A 15,747-nucleotide genomic window follows, 5' to 3' on the forward strand; every position below is an offset into this window, starting at 1 on the left:
CGCTCAGCGGCGGGTGAGACAGAGAAAGAGAGAGAGGCAGAGAACGCAGCCGCGTGTCGAAGCGGAGAAATCGTTGTTACTTTAAACCCTCGAACGCGGCGAAGACGATGTCCGTTTGACCTCTTCTCTCCACCCAAGTCCTCTCTCGAGCCAAAACCCGCAGCCATTCTGAAGTCAACAGACACAGCCGCTGGTGAATACAGGCGAGCCGAGAAAGGATGAAACGACTCCGTGAGAAATCCGTGTGCGTAACTGCGGTGGCGGCGAAGATGGTATATACGGAGGCGGATGCGGGACGCGCGTAGACGCGGATGTGCAAGGAATGCCGCGTTGAGTAGCCCGAACGTTGTTTTCACTGCCGAGCTAAGTAAGTAATGCCCAGCCAGCTCGTGTAAGTAAATAACCCGTCGGTCGGATGAGGCGCTGTTGTGAGGATATCGGAAAGCGAAAGCTGGCACGCTGTCCGTCTTGGCTTGTTTTCTGCACCGTGCCGTTCGCGCTGTGTTGTTGAACGCTTGGCAATGACCCTCAAGAGATTTGCAAATACGCGCTTATAATATCTAAAGGAAGGGTGAAAATCCCTCTGGTTTCGTGGCAAAAATTTGCGTCTGCCTATGCATTGGACCTCCTAGTCAAAACAATACAAGCTATACGCTGAAGCAACTTATCTCTAACCCAAACTCCGGCAGCAAATAGCTGAAACGGTGGCGTAATTCATTAGATACTTCTTTCAGTGTTGAGAAGTATATCTATATGCAATTTACCAGTGGCCAAACATACTCGCGAACAGAAGCGATGGAACATGCCAATAAAAAAAAATATGATTATTCACTGCCCCACTGAGCTTTGCATTGGTTTTAGACATTTTGGAAGAATACACTTCAAATGATCATTAATTACAAGCCACCTTGCAGTCGAAGTGATCACGTGTTAAGTCTGAGAAAAGAGAGTCAGCACGAGAGGTTCTGAGGGAGGTAAGGAAGGTAGGTCTACAAGGTAGCATGCTCAATCTGTCTAATTCTTCTGTCGTCATTCCTCGCGGAGTTTTATTTAGAGCTCTTGACCTAATATACAACCGTGCGTCACAGTGAAAGGCCCTGAAAGGTCCGGGAGGTGTTTTCCAAGCAGCAAGTACTGGGAACAGAGCTTATCAGATGCTTCCAGAGTTAGGGGCCTACAACTGCTGGTTGCCCCAGTCTCGTTCTGCACGCGTCAAGGAGCCAAAATCGGCACATTTCTCTTCTCTTCATTTTCTTATTTCTGGTAACCACGACAATGGCTGCCGACCACGAATACAAAATGCTGTTTTTTTAGCTCCATTACTTTCCATTTTCCTCCTCGCCACCCATTGTTCTTTAAGCCTGCCCAGTCTTTTGTGAAACAGTCCTGGCAGAGCCGGCCAATGGCGAAGCTTCCAGAATAAGAGGTGACGGTCCTGAGTCACACATGTGCACTCTCTCCCGCCGCACAACAAGGTGGCAAAAAAAAAAAGAAAAGAAGAATCAGGACGAACAAACGCTTACATAGACAGACAGACAGATCGTGCGCCCTCTGAGGATAGTATCACTGGAGGTGGTCACATGCACCGTAACGAACAAACGCTTACATAGACAGACAGACAGATCGTGCGCCCTCTGAGGATAGTATCACTGGAGGTGGTCACATGCACCGTAAGCTGTGAGGCACTGCACGTACCGCAAGCCCCGGCACATAATACCAGTGAAGAGCGTTGGCCCACTCCCCTTTTCCTCCTCTCGCTCCTACGACTTCTATACAAGAAGAAGAGCGGCGATCCCAGGCTACGTACCGTGAACACACGCACACATGCACGCACACGTCTTGGCATAAACTAAAAGAGAGCGAGCGCTGGAGGCGAGGGAGTCATAGGAGCAGAGGGCTGGCTTCCTTGCAAGGAGCACGAGATGCAGGACTCTCCTCCGCCGCGTCTCCTCGTGCAGAGCGTGGCCCTCCTCGGCCAGGTCCAGTGGCCTGGTTTCCCCTCACCCGTCTGCGCCAGCACCACCAGTGCTGGCGATGAGGCGGGAGGCTGCGCTGGGAAGAGCAAAAAATAACGCTCGCGAGCTCGCGCGCGCCAAAGGAGAGAAGCCGATTGAAATCGGCTAACGGAGTATGCCCAAATCGCGCGCAGCCGAGAACGAAGGCGGCAGTAGCCCGCGGGATCTCTCCCAGGGGAAGAACAGATAGCGACTGTCTTTGCAGCCGCAGCATCCGTCTGTACCTGCAGCGTCTGCCCTTGTTGGCCTCACGTTCCCTGCAAGCCAGGCCAAGGGTCCACAACTCAGTGCCCGTGGAGAGATCTTTCAGTCTCTTTTTTTGTTGTTTGAAGGATTTCCCTCCGCTACAGAAAAAAAGCAGAGGATCTGCCAGCCATCGGAAACTCCCTAGTAGAGTTGCTCTTGTCCCAGTGTTGACGGAAGAAACGGCTAGTCGAAAGCTTGTCATCTCCACGGCATCCGGATGTGGTCTTGTACAAGGTGCGCGAGGACGGGACACGGGCCCACCACTTTAGTTCATCCATCCTGAACCGAGTGTACGGTCATCAGGTTCTGCGGTTACCATCCCCGTCGGAAGAAAGGACCGCGCTAGGATTCCGTTCTTCGCCCGATCGCTTTCCGCCGAGGTTCTCGCGGATGTTGTGGCTCCTGGAATAGGAGTGAAGAACCGAAAGTCGACGGAGGATTGCGCAAGGGGTGGGGTCGTGCGCAGCAAACGACGAGAGGGACGTCATCGCGCGTGTCTTTTTTCTTTCTTTTGTGCTGTTTGGAACCAGAAACGCAGGATTACCCGCGGCGTCCCGATCGGGCCAGGTACAGTCGTCGCCAGACTAGCGCCTTGGAGCACACCTCGCCACAGGCCGACACATAGGCGGTGTTTGCACATAGGACCTCGACCAAAGAGGTGGAACGATCCTCGAGGCGTTTAGACGAATAGGTGGCAATTGCGCTGGTGTCAGTGGTGGCAGTGCTGGTGGTGGTTCAATTTTCGGCGACGCCCGAGAGGGAAGGAAAACACAATGTCGTAAGTACATCGGGCTCGCCCGCTTGTTATATCTCCACGCCTCCGCGCTCACAATGACTGGAGAACAAACCTTGCGCAGCGTGTGTGAGTATTGAAAGAGCAATGAAGCGTGCAGTTGGAAGACTAAGTCCACGTCGATCGCGTAAGAGTAGGTGAGGGGCTGATGTCGCTGGCAGCGCGCAACGGTGTGATCTGTTGCATAAGGAATGAGAAGCGGCACGAACTTTGAGAAAGAGGACGGTGCAAGGAGTTATTTATTTTTCGAATCTTTTAACTATACATCTTAGCTTGTTCTGAGTAACAAAACTAGATATTTACATCATCTTCGATTGTATCAAAATATTAGTGCCCTAATGCCATACTTTAGAAGCCAAATTTAGTTAGTGGAAATAACTGAAATTTCGTAGCGATAGAAAGCTATTCTTACATGCGTTAGTTTGAAGATCGCACCAACAGCACTTCTCGAGAATCTCCAGGTCAAACGCAGACATTATGCTCTTCCCACAAACACTTCGTGTTACATTCACAAGCAGTTCTACAAACTCCATTTTCTGTTTTGTATTTTTCTGCTCCACAGAAAATTTTGGAAAATCGAAAATACGCTACCATTTCTAATGACCGATGTTCGGATGAGGTACTTGCTGCACAGGTAAGGCTTTTAAGTAATATATTTACCGCTTCCTTGCTGAATAATAAGACTGGTAAAGTGGCCTCAACTACCAACTAACTTTTCTTCAGCACGTAAAATTGTACACGGTACCTGCACATGTCCAGAGCAAGAATGCAAGAGCACAGGCACCTGTACGCGCACGGACTACGGGCAGCTGTATGTTAATACTCGCTTTAGAAATCTTTAGTACCATGCAGTTTTCTGCGACAAGTCTCGAGACGCAAACTATGCATTGAGTCACGGCGTTAAAGATAACGTTTCACAAAGTCTCGGTCCTATTTGAGGTCTAGCCATGCCGATATTGAAGCTAAACAGCTTGCTCTAAAATGATCTATAAGGGTTTAACGTCCATTTCTGCGAAGTATACCGTAGTGAGGGGTTTGCACATAACCTTCAACCACCTGGGGTTGTTTAACGTGCACTGACAGCGATCAGAACACGGACGCCTTTCATTTACGCGTCTATACAATAACGTGGCCTCCGTGGCCGGGATCGAATCTGCTCCTCCCGGCAACCGAACACCCATTGAGCATCGCGTTAGGTTCTTGTTTAAGAAAACGCGTTTTAACGCGGGACCGTTCCCGCCCACCAGAGAAGAAAAGCGTTGAGCGAAATATCGCGAGCATGGCGCTGGCGCTGGCTAGTTGCTGGTAGCTGACATAGGCGAGCACGGACTGTATGCAGAGTCACCTAGTGTTACGTTTTGCAGGAGCTGCCAATTCGGGCCTCTGCCTTCATATGGAAGGCCGATATCATAATCAGGCTTGCTCGTTCATACGGCTTGATTAAAGGGGGTTTTGTTTGTGGGTTATAGTAGCCGACGCTATCGCGTCATAGACTGTAATATTTGTGTCTGAGATTACAGGCATTTTTAATGAAAACTTCTGTTCATGTAATGACAATATCGCTTATACGCCACTGGCCAAAATAAGTTCATGAAAAAAAAAAAAAACACAGCAATTTTCAGTTTTCCAACCGAAACCCTGATTCGGAGGTGCATTCTGTAGAATTTGCTATCGCAAACTGATTCTCACTTAAACAGTAAGTGCCTGCTAAATTGAGAGCGACATGGCATGAAAAACAAGAAGGCGATGTCCGAAGAACGGCTGCAAAACAATTTTAATACAAAAAGAGATAACTATAGTGGCGCCATACTAAGGTCCGTTATCGGTAATTAGAAGCTTATAGTGGGCCAAAACAAAACAAGGGAGAGTGGCTCCTTGCTACAGTAGTATCTGTTATGCATGCCTCGTTCCACTTTACGTTCGGTGGTTAGACAACGGCTCTTGCAAGCCAACTATATATGTAGGTTGGTTGGTTGGTTGGTTCATAGGAAGGGAAAGGCGCAGTATCTGTCACACTTGCTCTGTGGACACCTGAACCGCGCCGTAAGGGAAGGGAGGAAGGTGGGAGTGAAAGTGGATAGAGAGAAAGGGGGGCCGTAGTGGAGGGCTACGGAGTAATTTCGACCACCTGGGGATCTTTAACGTGCGCTGACATCGCACAGCACACGGACGCCACTTCGTTTCGCCTCCATCGAAACGCAGCCGCCGAGGCCGGGATTCGATCCCGGGAACTCCGGCACAGTAGTCGGGCGTCTTACCACTGCACCACCCCGGCGGGGCTTATATGTAGGTGCCATCACGTATTTCCAGCGCTGACAGGCAGATTTTAGTGTAATGGTGTTAGTATGGCTATTGCCTTAAACATGCTTCTCATCGAGAGAGAATGGAGCTAAATGGATTTTCACAGAGGTGCCATCACGTATTTCCAGCGCTGACAGGCAGATTTTAGTGTAATGGTGTTAGTATGGCTATTGCCTTAAACATGCTTCTCATCGAGAGAGAATGGAGCTAAATGGATTTTCACAGGCAGAAAAACATGTAAGATTAAGACACCATCCTGTCAACTGCAACAAAAAAAAAAAAAAAAAAGTGAAATGACGGAAAAGTAAAAAACGGAAAACTTTGTATAAAAATAATTGATGGCAATTTAGGGAAATTTTCCGTTACTTGTAAACAGAAAAAAAAAAGAACTAAAATCATAAAAAAATTTAAAAACAGAATTCATAGCAGAGACGAAAATTTCTGGCAGGTCAGCTGCCAAAACATTTGTGTATTTTGCTTACAGTGTATCCTTTGGGGCAGAACTTAAGTGCTCCCATAATTTTTTTGACGACTTATACTTGCTTTTGCACAAAGAAAGCAGAGCTACTGATAAAGACAATATTTGCAATGGCCCTGTTTAGCCATTTTCTTGTTCTATTATTATTGTTACTCTTTTGTTTTTCTTTTTTTTTGTTTGCTATGGGGACAACTCGCGAAAAAGTGAATCCTCGAACTATCTGAAGGAGAATGTGGTAAGTTACATTCTCGTGAAATAGAGACCGTTATAAGGAAAGGAAGCTGTCCTTATTGAATATAAAAGAAAAGAGAAATACGGAAGCAATCTCCTGTTGATGCTTTCTTGACTTGGATTGAATGCGCTATAAGTATCACGTATGATCTATTCTTTCTAACCAGCCCCATGTGTTTCTGTGCGCTAGTTTCCTTTCTTGAGATCTCCACGTATTGTCACTGTCCTCCCATAAAACTATTCGAAGCCAGTGATGATTAGAAGAGCCAGCGCAATTTTTAAATGCATTACGGAGTTAAATGTTGTATTCGCCGTCAGAACACTGAACGATGCTTGCGTTCTACTTCAAGCTCCGGAATTTAACAGCGTTTACAACTGCTGTAAGATAAAAGTAGTCTCTCAGGGAAAGCAAATACCACAGTATCTTTGCTCATCGCATTCTTTCCTTTGCATGCAACTGCCGAATACTTACGCACGTACGGCGAATCGGGGAGCGATAAAGGCCCGCCATCTTTGCTTCCGAAGTATCTAGAAACTAAAATTTTAGACTGATCCGCGAAACCCAAAGAGCTCAAAAAAGAAGCCGCTCATGATATTCACAGTAAACATGTCAGAAGTACACCGCAATGCATTTGTTATCTCCAACAGTGCGGTTATTAATTCAATTCAACTTTCATTTCAATTCCAATGTACTGCCATATTCGCGGCTGTAAACCCTCCCCTTTTGTTTTAGTCCATTTCTAGTGCAGATCGAATTTGCACTCCTTGGCATACAGAGAGAGAAAAAAAAAAGAGATGAATGAGTATTCTGCTCTCGCAAGGTCAGTGGTATGCGGACTCAATGGCATCTATTTTGACACTGTAGCCCTTTATCTTAAAGCGCAAAACGCTCGAACAAAAATGGACGACATCCGTCTCCCGGTATCGCTCATACATATTGAACAAGCACACTTTACATCGACAGCGTGAATGAATAAACGTACCTTTCGTTGTAAAAAAAAATAATAAAAAAAAATGAAGTAGTTCGCGGAAAAATTCTTATTTCCCTCACTCGCTACTCGTAAGGGCGGGGTAGCACAGCCGTCCTCGCGACACCGCCGTTTTGAAACACGGCCGAGTACTTGACATAAAGATCACGTATCATACATATATGCGTACACTACGGTTCGTTAGCCGGTTTGCCAAGTTTCCCACGCAGCCGGTGGTACGTACCGGACGCCTTGTGGCCGCACATGCGTTTACGCATGGATTAGAGCCGTCGTGCTAAGCAAAGCAAGGGCGGCGCCACTCAAGGCACGGTAGGCACCTTCACTTTGCGTGGAGTATATTGCGCCGAGCACAATTCGAAACCGAGCAACGCCCGGGCGGTGCCTCAAATAAGGGGGCTTGCGCAAAGAATTTATGACCGCTCGCTACTTACCGGCGAATAATAATTAGATCCGGCACATGTGCAGACCTACATTTTTCTAGCTGATTTTCTTATTTCATTTTCACTTAGAAAACGCGCATGCTACTTCAGAAGCAGGAAAAGAAACTGCAAGATTACTTTTTGTGTGCGACGAACACGACATACCGTGAGAACATAAAACCTAATCTGCTGGCACTTGCGTTAATCTGCTGGCACTTGCGTTAATACTCCTCTAGGTTTCGAGCCTTAAGCATAGCGCGGCCGGTAGCCACGTCTTACGCACGTGGCGCTGTGACGTCACACCCCACGTGACACTGGGGTGTGTGCTGGCAGGAGCTGCCAACTTGGGTCTCTCGTTCCACATGGGATGGTTATGTCAGAATCAGCCTGCTAGGATCCTGGCATTCACGTTACCTCTATAGGCCACTAAGGCCCATTTGTTAAAGCAGGGCTTTATATGTGGGCTGAGGAAGAAGAAAAAGAGAAGAAGAACGCTCGGTCACCCGCAGCTAATGTTTTCGCTCAATATTTGGTTCAGCAGCGCTGAACCTTTGTAATTTTTAACGCAGCTTAATACTGACAAAGTAAGAACAGTAAATGTTCTTTTTCTTTTTCTAGTCAATGGTTCGAATATTTCATACCTCAGTGACCTCACCCTTTTTCTTGGGAACATCGCAGCGCGGACGTTGGAGCTTTTTAAAGGGTCAGTCGTGTGTTCTCGTTCTTGGCACTCACAATTCAAATTGTGTTAAGCGAAACTCACTTGTAAGATCTGTGAATTATTTCGTGGTCTTTATTTGGGCACCACTTAAGATGCTACACTGTTGCCCGGAACCAGTCTCGGCGCCGTTTTTGATTTAGCATTTTGAAGGGGGTCATTTAGTCGAAATTTGATACAAGGTCGGAGGTGACAGTATACTACTGCTGAATGCACCATTTTTTTAATAATCTACAGCAGAGAATATTAGACATATTCTCTTTCCAATCAGTTTACAAAAGTAGTCAAGCAAAATCGCTAGTTGGCGCTAAGGGACAAGGCCGCACCTGCACGTCCTGTCTACCGTGCTCAGATCCATGATTTCGGGGCACCTTTTAATTGTCAGACAACTGTGGGATAATATATGATACTGCTTTGCACAAGTTGATTTAAATTACCCAAGCTGCCCGTGTGTGGCAAAAATTTGCTTTCGAAATATTTTCTGCATTCGTAGTGGGTAGTTTAAGCTGTCATAGGAAATTTTTAAAATTAACTTCAGTAAGCCAGCTGTGGAATATTGCAAGATACTTATTTAAAAAATATTGATACAAGTGACTTAAGCTTCCGCAACGAAGCAATAGTTTGCTTCTGAAGTTTGTCCTGCGCTCACACCAAACAAGGCAGTCTCCCATAGAAAACCGATAGCAAAAAATTAGAAGTCTGTCGAGAGAAGATTTCCGGACAATTAGAGTGAAGTTATACAAAGCGTGCAAAATTCGGATCAATCTCTCTCCCAGAGAAAAGAAGATCAAAAATTTCTGGGTATGTAAGTTTGAAGCGAGACACGTACGGAAGGCTACAGCGCCGACTAGTTAGGTTTTCCTTGTTTACCCATTCATGTATTCCTCCGTGCACACCTGCATAAACAGAACTACTTAAGTGAACGTTATACGGCCCACGCCAACTGCCGAAACCTGCACCTACTTCTTGCTCGCGCGCTCTCGGCGAATATACCGTTGTATACATAAAACAAGTAAACACCGAAGAGGGAACCGAGAAAGGGGAAAGGGGGGTGTCAGGCGCCTCTGAACCAAAGCCAATGTCGCTGGAGTTGGCAGGGGACAACGAACCCTCACCGAAGGCAAACGGCCGACGAAGTTCATGGAGAAATAAAGTGGGCGAACTGCAAGCCGAGCGCGCATCCATAACTGAAGCGGCCGACCAAAGAAGCGAAGGCGCGCGATCTCGACGCGCACGAGTTCTCAGCGAAGAAGAAGGTGTGGAAGAGCCTCGGGACGAGCGGAGAAGGGACTGGACGTCTCGAACGCACACAAGTACAAGGTTTTCTTTCGGGGCGACGAGCCCGCGCAGAAGCAAATCGGTGACAACACGCAGCGGGACGTTCTCATTTACAGTCGACCCACTGCATGAGCAATTTCAATGGCTTTCTTCTTCGCCGCGCACCCGCGCGCGTGTGAGAATGGTCTGAGAATGGAGCGACGCTGCCTCGGCGGCAACTTCGCCCCTCCCGCGCCTGCGTATAGCATGTACCGGCTATTAACGGATTGACCCCGAACCTCGTCTGGCGACAATAAGTGGGTTGTCGCAACTTTCTTTCTCTGAAGGAGAGCGTGAGCTTTGAACGAAAGAAGAGAGAAGGATTATGGAAAAAAGCGAAGCGGGATTATAATTGAAATGGGGAATGGCACGGTCACGGCCACAACCAGAAACGCCGGCATCGTCCTGGTCGCTGCGAAATAGTGCTTCGTATGCACTCACGTCTCTAAAAGGAAGCTACGCAAATCCAGTTAGGCGTGGGAATGGGTGTTCGAAAGAAAAGCCTATTACTTTTTTATTTTCCCTCTTTCTTCTTTCAACTTGCGAAGTACAAGAGGTCAGAGCAACTCTGCGCCCTCTTAGCAGCCCCGCAGTGGGCCCTGTCGACGAAAGCAGAATACGAGAGTGTAGTACGTTCAGTTTTGTTATTGACTGCACAGCCGCACCGCGCGATGACTGCTTGTTGTATGTAGCACGGGAAGGCAAGGAGGAGCATTTGCTCGTGTTTTCAGCGATTGTCTTCGGTACCAGTCGGCGTCTCACGCCGCAAAAGGCGACCTACACCTCCGCGCCCGCCCTCTTCCCCAAATCCCAGACATCCACCACCCCCTTTGTACGACGCCACCAAAATAGTTCTTGCTCAGCCAAGAGGCGGCCCTACGTCGACGAGGCTGACGTTCTCCACGGGCCTGTTGGCGTTGCGAGCACTGTGGCCCCTGGTGGTCGGCCGTATAACAGAACTCTGCACTGAGCAGAGGCAGTATAATAACACGGCGCTCTCTTTTGTGCCTTTCTGCAACTGGGTTATTGTACCAGAAATAACTCATTCTTTGCACTCACGTGGCAAAACAAAAAGAAAACGTGCTCTGCGTTGTGGCAGTGCTTCATATACTGATTGTAATGTCTTGGCGCCGTCCTGTGTTCCAGCGAGATGTTTCACTATCCGACAGGTTCGAATGTGGATTGTTCACGCATGCAATGCCATGCTGTTACGCAATACCTAATTATGACGTTTATAATTAATCGTTTGTACCCTTTCTGGACTATTTTCTTTTTTAATTTTGAGTGGAAGACGAGAGGGGGTAGGGGGATGGTACCGATATTGTGCGCAAGAATTACGCTAGCTGGTTCACATGAGAAGCGCGACTATCTTTTGAGTTAATAGCAGCAAGCTGTGACGATGTGATGCGCAATCGAATTTTAAGGCACTGTCACCTTATTCATCACGAAACGTAATCTCACTGCAACTCACTCACCTGTAGATGACCTCAGATGACCTTTCTTTTTCCAAGTCTTCGTGAAAAGTGCAGTAGTGGCTCATGGAATTTTATGTTTTGTTTGACGCTAAATGCGCATGTTAGTAGTGTGAACATTTTGTTACTTTGCACTTTAGTTTGAGAACACATTACAAAGTTGTAGTAGGAAGAGACAACTCGAGAAGTGAAGGCCATACAATAGAACACCGCTTAATCCTTTTTACCAAGCCAATCCACGTTTCGAAGTCTGGTGAAATTTTTGAAGCCCGTTGCCCAGGATATACGCAAGCAAAATGCATAATTATGGGTTGAGGGCGCGGTCAAAGATCAGTCATAGAAAGTGAAATACTGGTTAGGATATGCCAAACTTTTCTGCGTGTTCTGCTCGCCATCAAGCGACACCAACAAATTATTAATGATTCGAAAAAGTCAAGACTGATTAGCTTTAATTAAGTAGGGGAACTGCTTCGAGCAGTACGTTACATGGAAAGAATTTACTACTCCGTTTTCAGAAATAACGTGATAGCGACGGTCTATGTAATGGTTACGTTAATTATAACTACTTTTACGAGTCAACCAACGCTTATCCAAGCATCAGCTTTTTTATCAAAACCGTTCAACGTAGAGAAAAGTCTTTATCAATATCGTTTGAAGTTTGCTGAAAGACAATAAGGTAAACTTGAAGAGGCGCAACGGACTATGTTGGGTATTTCAGACCCCTAACAGGCACTCTGGAACTTGTTTATACCAAAGAGAGCTTGAAAAGGGCGAAACTCGAATTTTCCCCCGAAAAGGAAATTTCTCGAAAGCGTCCTTGAAGAAACGCTCAGAAGCGACAAAACTGAAAAGAAAGAAAAAATGCCCCCGCTTTGTCGACGTAACTGGCGCACGCCGACTGCAAAACACTTCCGGGATAACGCAAAATAAAGAAAAATCAGCCACGTGAAGCCAAGGAGCGCAGATCCAAGAGAAATTTCATAAGCCGCGCTCACCACTGGGCACGCTCGCTTTGGAGCCAATTGAACAAAAGAGAACGACAAAAATATTAGAACTCCGCACCCCACGAGGAAAAACAGGTGGCGGAACACGGCGTCGTCGTCACGCGTAGCTTTTCCGAGCGACTGCGGACGAAAGTAAAACGTTTTTCGAGAGCGAGCTGCCTACACTGCATTCCCTCCCATACCCCTCGTCGTCTTCCGTACTGACTTAAACCGACTTGCAACCGAAAAATGTCTCAGGTCACGGTGGAGTAAGCGTACACTGGCGTGACGTGACGCAGCCACGCTAATACGAGAGCCTTTAAAAGAAAGCGAGTGCTTTTGACTAGCCGAGGGCAAAACTCCGATATCCGGAAGGCAACGCCCCAGGTGCACTGGTGCAGGAATTCAAAGCGTGCCAGACAGCAATGCATTTGCGCGAAGCCCCACGTTTTGCCCACGCTGCTTGGTAGACGTTTAAAGAGACAGTAGCAATAACATTCGCTTGAACTGTGAGCTCTTCACATAGTTTTACCTGACGTAATTAAAAACATTTCGTGCGCTGCGCGAGCAGTTAGTGGTTGAATTGAGTAACAAAATATGACACCAGTGGCGGTAAGACGGTACTCGCTACTTTCAGTTAACAGTGGCGTCAATGGGCATGAATGAGTCATCTTGTAAAGTGTTTTATTCGAACTAGAAATCGTGAACAGAACCAGCGTTCAGTCGCGTAACGAGACAACTACGATCGGAAGGTGCTATGTCCTCTTGAAACCACTCAATGCTTCCATTTCGCTCTGTAATTTTCTAGTAGCGGAAAAATAATGCTGACTCTATCTGTGTTATTACATCTCAAGCCTGAAATGAAGCTCCACCTACACCCACTATTACCGTCCATTTTTCGCCTGTGATAAACAAGTACTCAGGCGTTAAAACTCTTCTTCTTGACTAACCAGATACTAATCGCAAGATTAAACCGCAAGAGCAATATTTTGTTGCCTCTAAACTTTTTAATACATGATGAAACACTGAAGTGTTGATTTCGGTTATTTTTGTGTATAGTTAACGGCGAGCACACTGCCGACTGCGGGCAATTGTCGCCAGCTACATTTTTAATAACTTGTATCATGTTGTAAAACAGTGTGCGAATGCCTTATGAGGCCGACCAGCAACAAATTTACTTGACTGACCGCCTCAGTTATAATCTAAATAATTATTAGTGTGTCTCATTCTGGACTCAGTGCAACATTCCACAACGCTGTGGTGAGGCATTCACCATACGTCCATCAGCGTGTTGGTATACACAACAGGCAGCGGCGTGCCACTGCGAATGAGACAGCTGCGGAGAAGACAGAAGGCGAATACCACGAGTCGTGAGTGTAGCCAGGCGCCGGGGGCGATACCAAACCATGACAGGAACACGTGTGCACGTCGGCGGCGCCGCCATCTCATGCGTGGCGCCGTGGCCGAGCGCGGGACAGACGGGTAACGACACTGGCATGCGTTCGCACGGCCGTCTATTACGCGAGGCGTATTTTTAGGGCTCGGCGAGCCTAACGCAGCGGCGACGTCGATTTGTATACGGGCCGCACCTGGTTGCACGATGCTATGTACTGCAGCACAGATCCGCCAAAATAATGAGAAAAAGAAAGAAAGAATGAAAAACGTGACAAGCAGGAATGGTCGTTACTATCCCTCCTCCCACTGCCATGCATACCCCAGACTGCCGTTCCTTCCTACACGGACACCGAGGGGCAGCTCGGGCAATGAAAAGCGAGACGACGGATGCAGGCAGAGCCCCAGCCAGGAAGGAAATACACTAGCGAAGAAATGGTGATCGGGACGAAGCGAAAGAAAAAGGAGCAAGAAACAGGGACAGAAAACGGCTGCTGCCGGTGGAAAGGCGTCGTTTCCTGTTCCAATTTCGTCCGATCTTCGCTGCCGTTTTTTTTTTTTTCTTTTTTCGTACCTTCGCCTGTCTTCTCTCCGTGCACAAGCAGTGCGGTGCGGCGGTGGTGGTGGTGGTTCGTTCCTGCTCTGCACTGCACCAATCCTCTCCTCCTCCTGCTCCTCTTCCTTCTCATCCTCTCTGCTCTTCGTCCGGTAACTACGGAGCAGAGAGAGCCTGTTTGTCCTGTCTGGCGGCGGAGATTCCACCCCTCTGTTGTTGCCTCTGCACCTACTTCAGCGCTTCGCGCTAGGCCGTATCGTCTATAGGCGCCGCGCACCGCAGTTCTGGAAGAGTTAAACGCGCCCCCCTTGTACGAACGCACAAAAAGAAAAAAGATTCCGCCATCTCTTTCTCGCCGCCTCCTCCTCGAAGCGGGTCACGATTAACGCGCTGCTGCTGCGCTAGTTTCGACCCTCGGTGGTGGTGGTTGTTGTAGCGGCCCGGTTTGTTTCGTTGGACACCGATATCGAGGCCTGCTGCCGCCACAGTTATGCAGGAAGAGCGAAAAGCAGCGACAGTTGCCGGGGAACAGTGTTGACGGAATAGAGGGCGTGCCGGGGAGGAAGAAGCAGAAACAGGAATCAGTGCCGGTTTGCGATCATGAACTTGATGTCCTAGCGAACTAGATTCTTTGTTGCTGTGTGCTGAACGTCCAAACTGCTTGACGTGACAAGAATGATTCCACCTGCCTTCCTTACCCTTTCGAGCGTAGTTGACGACTGCTCTCGTTCACGCGCATACAGAACGAATATCTCTTGTTGCTTCTTCTCCGATCGTTGCTGCCCATCAGAGTAGATGGACGCTTCAGCGTGCATTCAATGCAGTGCCCCCGATTCTTGTGTACAATGGACATCTTCCGCAGTGTGCAGAGCCCTTTGAAGTATTTCCGCACACATTTTATGCCACGCGCCCCGTCGTGGTAGGGCCGTGGTTAGGGCGCTCGACTGCTTTACCCAGGGATGTGAGATCGAATCCCGGCCGAGGCGGCCGCTTTTCGATGGAGGCGAAAAACATGGCGCCCATGTGATGTGCGATGTCAGTGCATCCTACACTTTGGCGTCTCTCGTAAACCTGAGTCGCTTTGGAATGTTAAACCTCATAATCCAAACCAGCATATGCAACATTTATAGAGGGTTCTCACGGGTTAAGCGCATAAAACAAGTAAATATAAAACAACCAGCAACAACAGCTTTTCTTATGTCCGGAATGTCCCACTTCACATCAGTCGATCTTTAGTTGCCGTTCCCCGCCTGTTCCGGCTTTCGCTGACACCGCAACAATTCCTAGCAACGAATAAATCTGTTTCTGTGGTAAGAAAAAAATAATAAAAAAAATAAACGAGCTTTGCGACATAAGCACGATGGCGAAACGACGAAAAAGTACACGCCAAGCGAAAGGTTCGCGAACAGTGATGCGCGACCAAGGGCACCGAAAGCGCATAGGGGCACTTCGGCGCCAATCCGATTTGCGGCACTGCAGATAACGGGCCCAGTTCATCGCCTTGGTTCTTTGAATAACAAATGTCACGTACTGACACAGAGCCCTGTTTTCCACGATCGCATTCCTTCCTGTCGGGCCGCCGCTTGTCTGCCAGCGCGCACTTTTGTTCTCCGTTCTGGGGGCTATCGTATAGACTAACAGCATGGTGTTGACGCAAGCATCTAGACACACCTGATGTCGCAGGACACGTTAGAGGGAGCGCAGTGCGTCGTTAGACGTGGCGTCGAACGCATTCCCACGGCCATTCTTTCTTTGTGATCCCCTGCGGCGTTGCACCGATACCATCGTCCAGACGTTTTCCTGTCTGTTGCCCTTCAGGACACAGCACCTGCGGGGT

General features: G+C 48.0%; 1 protein-coding gene across 2 annotated transcripts in view; it reads left to right on the plus strand.

Moving 5' to 3' along the window:
- The window catches only part of LOC146190683 (immunomodulatory peroxidase-like), a 153,136-nt gene that overhangs the window by 64,248 nt on the left and 73,141 nt on the right, over positions 1 to 15,747 (plus strand). Inside the window, exon 1 of one of the 2 annotated variants that reach the window (XM_084601065.1) lies at positions 3,622 to 3,688. The exons of the other annotated variant lie outside the window; for it this stretch is intronic. Within the exon in view, the coding sequence (XP_084457191.1) occupies positions 3,654 to 3,688 (35 nt within the window). The 5' untranslated portion in view covers positions 3,622 to 3,653. Of the gene's footprint in view, positions 1 to 3,621; positions 3,689 to 15,747 lie in introns of those variants that run through there. 2 annotated transcript variants of the gene reach the window in all.

This window comes from Amblyomma maculatum, chromosome 4 (assembly GCF_055883805.1).
Source record: "Amblyomma maculatum isolate TAMU_Amacu chromosome 4, ASM5588380v1, whole genome shotgun sequence".
In the NCBI taxonomy this organism is placed as follows: Eukaryota; Metazoa; Arthropoda; class Arachnida; order Ixodida; family Ixodidae; genus Amblyomma; species Amblyomma maculatum.